The sequence below is a fragment of the Dendrobium catenatum genome, unplaced genomic scaffold (assembly GCF_001605985.2).
Source record: "Dendrobium catenatum unplaced genomic scaffold, ASM160598v2 fragScaff_scaffold_621, whole genome shotgun sequence".
In the NCBI taxonomy this organism is placed as follows: domain Eukaryota; kingdom Viridiplantae; phylum Streptophyta; class Magnoliopsida; order Asparagales; family Orchidaceae; genus Dendrobium; species Dendrobium catenatum.
The window spans coordinates 6,390,902-6,400,054 of NW_021319083.1; the positions used below are offsets into that span (position 1 = coordinate 6,390,902).

At 32.7% G+C, this 9,153-nt stretch overlaps 1 protein-coding gene across 1 annotated transcript; it reads right to left on the minus strand.

Moving 5' to 3' along the window:
- Positions 1-667: 667 nt before the first annotated feature.
- Positions 668-7,862, minus strand: LOC110093060 (NHP2-like protein 1). Its single transcript, XM_020817823.2, has 5 exons — positions 7,710-7,862; positions 7,476-7,593; positions 7,276-7,379; positions 1,597-1,728; positions 668-958 (listed from the first exon to the last, which is right to left on the minus strand). The coding sequence occupies exons 1-5, from the start codon at positions 7,710-7,712 to the stop codon at positions 932-934; spliced, it is 384 nt and encodes a 127-aa protein (XP_020673482.1). The 5' UTR covers positions 7,713-7,862; the 3' UTR covers positions 668-931.
- Positions 7,863-9,153: the final 1,291 nt, after the last annotated feature.

Below are 9,153 nucleotides of genomic sequence, written 5' to 3' on the forward strand. Positions count from 1 at the left end.
GAAACAGGCCGTTTAGGTCGAGAGCTAAAATTTACTCTGAGATTCTTTAAAATATTTTCATTTCAACTAATTTAAGTGAGTTTTAAATTCAATCATTTTAATACCATTTCAGCTAAAATTTACTTTAAAATATTTTCATTTCAACTAATTTAAGTGAGTTTTAAATTCAATGATTTTAATACCATTTCAGCCAAAATTTACTTGATATACTTTAAAATAAAATTTTAAATAAAAATCAAAGATTTTAATTAAAATGTATGTAATTTTTTTAATGAGATTTTAATAAGAATATATTAATAAAGGAAATATATTAATTGTAGAGGACAACACATTTTAAAATATATCTAAATATACATATAGGAGGGTGGCTTTAACATCAAAACAAAAAATGGTGGATGGTCAACTTTCCTTTGCTTGATGGTTAAATTTACATTTTAATATTTATGCTTTTCCAAGGCCGGTCCTTTTAGTCTGCCCGCTATCAGTCTTTGGATAAGAATCCTCTTCCATTTAACATAATATAGATAAATCTTACATCAGAAATTGCAGGTGAAGAGAGCTTTTTGGTTGATGGTGATTGGGTGAAGACATATAAAACTGTTTTTTTTTTTTTTTTTTTTTTTTTTTTTTTTTTTTTTGTAAGCATGCCAAAGAACCATAAAAAGCATGTAAGCGTAGAGTGCAATAAAATTTAAATGATAATCTACTTGAAGTTTGAACAGCAATAATAGCTCCACACACCTTAAAGGGCACACTCATTTGAGTTTACAAACAACAGATATAGAATTTCGCATGCAGGAAACATTATATGTTCTTACAAACGAACTAAAGGTTCAATAGATACTACTTAACTCTTAAGAAGCATACAGAACATCAGTCCAAGCCTCCAATCAACTATTCTGAGGCCCTTCATGCTGGAATGTTTCCCCGTTTATATGAGCAGCTTCTCAATTGCATCCTGAGAATTACAGGTACTATGATCTTAGGAGCTAGTTGAATGCAAAAAACCAATAGGATATAGGCAAGAAGAGTAAAGCTACAATGCCAAAATAGCTCAAAAGTAGGGTGTATCAAGCTCAAAATCCACTCAATGCAACTCAATTTGATCTCAATCCCCGCGACAAGTCCTGTTATAGGATGGCTCAATATGATCTAGATTCGAGTGAAAGATTATAACTCGTCAACTTTGACTCGAGCTTATTTTGAGTCAAAAAATGATCCGAACTAGATTAATTATCAATCATCGAAGGCGTCTTATTCCAACATATATAAATATGAATTAATACATAAATGCACATATAAATTTCAATCAAATCCAAGCTTGGCTTAGTTTAAGTTTGATCCATGCAAGGTTTGGCTCACCAATGGGTTTGCTAATTTCGGTTTAAGCTCAAGCCAAGCCAAAAATATCAGTTTGATTTTGTGGTTTTCTATACAAATCACAACCCTACTCAAAATTTTTCTAGGATGTTAGATGAAAGGCATGTGGCCTGGACAGTTCTTTTATCATTTTTTGGGCAACAAAGCACTTGTCATGTGTAAAAATCTCCAGTTGCAAGTTCAAAGGACCAAAAAAGGAAGGCTATCACATATTACCTTCAATTGCTGGATTTGTGATTTCAGTTGGCTCCCCTCATTGCTGGTAACTGAACAAGCAATCACGGGCCTTGTAACCCCACAAGCTCTTCCAAGAGCCTGCTTTGAAGGAACAAAGACATACGGTACATTCTGCCATTGCAAGAGTCAACATAAGCCAACGTTTTTCAGAAATGAGGTTTCCAGCAATCAAGAATAAGCATAGTATGGGATCTATTATTGCAGCAAGAATAAGCATAAAATTAAAAACATATAATTTTAAGGATAACAACAAAATTCGTATGAATCAACTTCTTGAGTGAAAATAACTTCAAAACTTTTTTGTAATTTTTCTTATTATGGATTAGCTCAAAATCAAATTTTGAGCTAAATTTATTTTTAAATTTTAAATCCTTTCAACATCTACAAATATAAAAAGGAAAAGGAGCTTGTATGTGCCTACTGCCTAAAGGTTGTAGAAAACTACTACAACAACATCAAGCCAACTGCTGGTGAAAAATAGAAAAAGGAAAGCGGAAGATAGAGAAAAGATTTCAAGGAGCATCTAAGAAGAGATCTTCTAGGCATAACTTAGATCTCTGTCTTTATTATCTCGCTACATGGTTCTCTTGTACTTTTGCAAGACATTATAAATTTTTCCAAATTTTTTTGATCGAGAGATTTGAGGCTTCATTTATATTGAGAATGGCGAAGTTGAATTTTAAAACCTTTTTATTATGCCCTATTTGTTCTTACAAAAGTGTGGCTTCTTGATATTGTATCAATTATTTTCACCCCTCTTGGTGGGGCATAAGCAATTATTTTAGTCAAGTCAAAACAAATTCTTGGTGTCTTATGTTTGGCTTAATTTCTTTATAGTTACTTTATATGTTAATCAACATAATTTCTAGCAAGCGCTTACCCATAAGCAAGTTCTTCGTAACAACTAGAATAAGAACTTAATGAGAAATATAATAGCAATGAAATATATGAAGAAGAAGTTTAATGGTTTGAAGAGTTCTAAGCTCCGAAAATCAAGGTGTGAGGCATGCTAGTTCGACAAGGACTTGTGTGTGCGACTATAGTGCTAACAAGTAGGATCAATATGACAAATCTCCCTAAATGATTTAATTATGTTAGCAGATGAGGTATAAACAAAAGTCTCAAAGGAAATAATTATAACGGGTTTCTAGCTCAAGTTAGAGTTTTTGTACATGACCAGATGCCACTTCGATAATTTTTATCAAATTTTACTAATCAAACAAGTAAGAGTGCATTCACATCAAACTTTTTAATTCCATTATAAAAATTTTGAGGTATATTAATTTGATAATTAATAATGATCAACTTTATTACTCTTACTCTTTATGTCCCTTTTATAAGCATTGCTACAACACATTATATGGTATAAATATAACAGAGTCTAATATATAGGATCTTAACCATTCATTTCTTTTTAAAAAAGTGATTAAAAAATTTTAGGGGTGCGGAAATAAAAAATAGACTAATGCACGCAAAGAAAGATTGGCAAGCTTACATCTATTGCAAAAAAGCAAGGGCATGTTAAGAAAGTTTTTCAAACTTTGAAGTGAAAGAAGTAGCATACCAGAGGCAACAATAGAGGCGGCAGGTCAACAAATGCTAATATAATTCTAAATTAGCCAAATGCAATTTTGGTGATGCTCTAAAAGACGTAATGCAATGGATTATGAATTCATCATGTTTGTATCATATGTATCCTCATAAGAATTGTTTTCCATTTATGATTCATGTACAAGTAGGGGTATCAATTTCGGGTCTTGTGTTAAACCCGGAACTAACCCGGCACTATTCGGGTCAACTCAAACCCGACCAATTTTTGCATACGGATCGATTTTCCAGACTCGAACCCGACCCAACCCACTTCGGTTTCAGCAACGGCACAAATTGCACGACTTAGGCATCACGAGGTAGCCGGCATCGGCAGGCGAGCGCGACGGCGCGTCAGACGCAACTACGGCTTCAGGGCAGCCGCGAGGCTCAGCAGGCGAGCACGAAAGTGAGGCATACGCGAAGGCGCAGCAGGCGGGGCAGCAGGGGCAGGTTGGCAAGCTACGCGAGTAGTTTTCGCGGCTCGATGCACGTGGGCAGTCGGGCCACAGGGCATCATCAATATGTACACACAGTCAACCATGGAAAATAGTCCATGCCATGGCACATAGCATGACACGATGCAAGGGGTTAAAATAATGTATTATTTGTGTTATGCACAAGTAATAATGCACAATGCATAACTCCCATAGCACGCACTATTTTAATTTATATTATTTAGAATTATAAATTATTATTTATATTATTTATTATTTAATTTTTAATTTCTCTGAAGCCCTATCCTGATCTCACAAGTTTCACAACCCGCAAGATATCACTCAGCTTCCTCTCTACGTCCAACATTAGTATATTGAGCAATTTACATCGCCCACCGCAAGCATCCCTTTCATTCACCTGTCTCACTCATCTCAGTTGTCCACCTTACAAGCCTGCAACTCTATGCTTTGTTAGTCTCACACGCAAGCACCACAACTTGAAAGTTGAAAAATCTCTTCCTGCTTCAACATCGCATGTCGTAAACTCTTGATCTTACCAAACAATGGAGGACTTGAAAAGGCTTCCATGAAGGTATTTGTTCCCACCTTTGATGTTGAATTTTCTATTTATGTATTGTAGCCAAAAGTTTACCATTTAACAAAATTTTCAAACTTCTAAATTGTATTTTATTCGTCAAAATTTTTTTGTGTCCATGTTTTGAGCCACCTCTATTACTATTATGTACTTGAAAGTTAGTTGGATTTAGTTCAATCTACAACTAAATATCCAATATTAACAGGACACAATGGTGAAAAAGGATTCATGTAGCCGACCCCACGTAGTGGGACAAAGGCATGATGTTGTTGTTGTTGTTGTACAACTAAATATCTTGGCAACAGAAAGGATAACAATTGCAATGACATGTATTTTGTGGGAAAATGATAAGAGTTACTCATCACAAACAACATTAGGTTAGGTGTTTAGAATTGTTAAATCTTGTATAACTACCTTCATCATGAGTCTTTGAAGAATAAAAAAAGAGTTAAAAGACAAAATAATGGCATGCCCTGTGTCAATATTAATGAAAGTAATGATCTTGATATGATTAGATACCATAAAACAAAATTAAATGTGTCCAGTAAAAATTCAATGAAATTTATGCTAAAGAACCAAAGGTCATAGGACCGCTAGTTGATGAATCAGATGAATAAATTATTTATTGGTGATGAAAATTTGACATGGAGTAATGTTGTTAAAACCGTTGATATTTATAAAGTAAACTACAATATTCACAAGCGATCTGAAGGCAAAGAGAATGAATCTTCATCTATACTTAACATTTTTGTAATTGAACATGAAGATGATGAGGGAGACAAAAATTATTATGATTTAGGAGATAATGATGATGAAGCTGATGAAGAAAATTAGGCTTTTTTTACTTATGATGATGATTTCTAAGATGACTAGCTTTAAAAAAAATATTAGACTTGCAAAAAAAAGTAATATTTTGATTTTTTAATTTTAAGAGATTGAGGTGTTGAGCACTTGAACTTATGCATCACTCTAGTTGTTTTTATTATCACACAAAGAATTTGATCATGGTGCACCTTAAGATTTAAATATATGGTCAATGATAGCAAGGTGATGCTAAAACGTTGAACTTAAAGGGTATTCATCTTCAAAGTATCAGTGATTGAGGATGAAGCATGAAATACAAGGGTCTAAAAAGGGAGTACATGAAAGTAGTGTTTCAGAGTCAATTTCAGTTATTGAACAATATGAAAATTATGTACCACAACTCAAAAATCTCCATGTAAAAGAACAGCCATGGCAAAATACTTTATTATCATGACAAAAATATTATTACAGCTAGCAATGTGGTGCTCTTGACAGATATGTCATTAAATCAAATACCATCTAGATAAACAAATAATCCCTACCTGTGACACATCAATTTGAGTGACAGTAAGTTACAGGATAGCCAAAATAAGCTCCTTTGCAACATCAATCCTAGAATTTCTACTCCCAAATATATGCGACAAAAAACATCAATGAATTAGAGCATTTGATGCATTCTTATATTGCAGCATACCCTACTCCAAAAAAAAAATTCAAGCTTTTTAGATTGCAAGAAGATAGATGTGGTCCGAAAATCTAAAAGTTAACTTTTAGTCAAGTGTCTTGTCAAGTGCGAGAACTTGCTTTGCATAGCAGCATTGTCAGAATAAAAGACTATATAACCATCAGGTGGAAACTGAAAAATATAATCTACAATACCATATTACTATGCACTTTTAGCCATTAAGGAAAATACCAAAGAAAACTTTCACAAAATAAAATAGAGAGAAAAATTTTTTATAGCATGAATCCTATGATGCACCGACACTTCTGCTCAAAGAGGCGTGCAGTGTCCGACACCGTGTCCGACTCCAAAAAAAAAATTCAAGCTTTTTAGATTGCAAGAAGATAGATGTGGTCCGAAAATCTAAAAGTTAACTTTTAGTCAAGTGTCTTGTCAAGTGCGAGAACTTGCTTTGCATAGCAGCATTGTCAGAATAAAAGACTATATAACCATCAGGTGGAAACTGAAAAATATAATCTACAATACCATATTACTATGCACTTTTAGCCATTAAGGAAAATACCACAGAAAACTTTCACAAAATAAAATAGAGAGAAAATTTTGTTATAGCATGAATCTCTGCAAAGTTTGAATTATCATATAACTTTATGCATAGTTCTGTGAATTCAAAATTGATATATCTAGAATCTAGCTTGCTAAAATACTTCTCCTTGCATCTATTTAATAAATTACTGCATCAAGTGCACGTTCTAAGGCATTGATGAAAAAATGACAGATTGACATGGAACAAGAACAAAATGATCCAAGGACAAAGAACTCATTCATTATTACATCTCATCTGCATAACCTTTTCCATGATAATTTTAAACCTGCAAATATTATCCCTACAACTTATACTAGTAAAGGACTTCTTTGAAACAAGTAGAAAAGAAAAGAACACATCACACATCATTCTTGTCATTGTTAGTCGGCTGATAGTCATAACGCACAATAGCTATCTTGCTAACCTCACAATTGGATCGCTTTAACAGGCAAATTCACATTTTCTGTAGGTGTGAATACATTTTCCTCCCCACCACCGCCACCACAAAAAAAAAATGCATTTACTTGCACTTGCACATTCATTAATTGTTAACTTAATACTGCAAGTCCTATGGAGGTAGTGAAATTAAAACAATTCACATAAAGAGCTTCCCACATTTCAAAGTGCCAAATTTTGAACAATTTATTAAGCATAGTGAAAAACAAGAATGAGAACAAGAACAACAAACCTCTGGAGTCATAAAAGAGATATAATAAAAACCAAATGAATACCAGCAGATACATCTATATATGGATAATTAGATATAAAGGACAAAGATCATAAAAAAGATAAGCGCAGTTTCCTGTGAAAACTGAAATTATACATGCATAGCAAGAAAGGCTGAAGCAGAGAGCATGACAGGACAATCTAATACTGTTACGAGTCACTTTTTAGTACGGTATCCAGGCAAAAAGAGTTCGAATAAATGGCTGCTATAGTATAGAGCTTTGAGCAACACAGAAGTTACCTTGTCCTCTGCCAGTAAGGGAAGGTGGAGAAGGATTTCGATTGGCTCGGTATCCGCGGCCATGACAACGAACTCTGAAATTCCCCTGTTAAGAGTTTTTGTCGCTGCACATAGAAAGAGCTCAAAGAATCCAACTCAGTATTAAATAGAAAGAACAAACAAGAAACAGCGAGAAAAAAGAACTTTTTGGGAGAGAAAACCTTCATTGGCGCCCTTCTTCAGTTGCTTATAGTTGGCGGCTTGCTGGATGAGGTCGAGGATGGTGATGGACAGCTGGTTGTCCGCCAAAGGATAAGCCTTGGGATTTACTTCCTCGGTCTGAAAAACACAGGAAGAGTTCCTCTGTTTAGAGGTTTGCAGAGCGGAGAAGCACCTAAAAGAAAAAATATATATATGAACATGGGAAGAGGATGGAGAGATAAGGGGGTCCGCACCATTTTCTCTATTGTTTTCGGCGGCAGGAGCTGGAGAAGCTGCAGGTAGTTGTTGAAGAAGAAGGCGAAGTGGGCGGCTCGGAGAAGAAAGGTAAGAGAGGTTTTTGGCCTTTTGAGCAGAATTAGGGTTTTGGCCTTCGAGAAAACAAGAGCTTTGGCCAATCAATTAATTTTTTATTTATTTATTATTTAGTTTAATAACTATTTTTGGCTTAATGGGATAGCTACGCTTGCAAAAATTATTAAGATTAATTTATTTATTGTAGAAAAGATTATAATGAGGAATATAAGTAATCTTGAAATTAAAAATAAATCTATTCATAATTTCTTATCAAAACTAATAAATTTTACTCAATTTTATTTCTAATATTATATAAAAAATTAAATTTCAAACTATTTTTTATTATGTTATTATCAAATTTAATTATACTTTTTATTTTTAATTTATAATACAATATTTGTTTAATATTTTTATTATCAAATATTCATAAAAAATATTTTTTTGTTTTTTTAATCTATTTATTTAGCTATTTGCTTAATATGGTTATCATATTTATAATTTTAATAATATAAATAACTTTTAAAATCTATAAAAGATAAAAAATCATATACTAACTTATAATAAGTTATCAAATAAATTAATAAATTATCATTAAATGAGCATTATTAACAAACTCGTAATCACCTACTTATTAAACAATAAATAGGCATTTTATTTAAGAACCCATTATCTAATATAAAAGTTTGCTTCTTTGTATCTCTTGTTTTGAGAACTTACTCAAGTTTATTCAATCATTTAAATAAATAAACAAAAATGAGTAGTATATGAATGAGTATCAAGATATGCATCTAGTACACAAATTTTCTTACAATTCTAGAAGTGTCAAACCCTTAGCTAATTTCAATTCTTGAAAACACTTTGTTTTACACATTAAAATAACTTTCAATCAAAATTTTATTATCATTAAAATCAAATTCATGTAACTTGGGACTCGTGGGGAATATATAAGTTACAATCACTAAGAATATCAGACATTAGGTGATGGTGGACAATCATTTTAGATGTTCTACTAATAAGAGAAGAGTCTGAGTGATTGATATGATATACATTAAATATATGTGGTTGATAGTTATTAAATGTTAATAGACGTTGAGCGATAGTAAATGGGAATATCAAGTATCATATAATAGTGGACGGTCAACTTGGTTGTTCTCTTGATAAAAGATAAGATCAAACATTCTATAATGGTCAACTAATGATGAAAATAAATCAATAGTGGGCGGTAATTTATTCATTATTCTGATATGAGGCAAGACAATGCAATTGGTACGATATGAGTGTTAGACGAATATCAACAAATGTTGTGAGCAACAATAGTTGTTGAGTGATATCAAATAGGTGTTAGAGATTGCCAAGTGTTTAAGAATGTTTTAAATATATTTT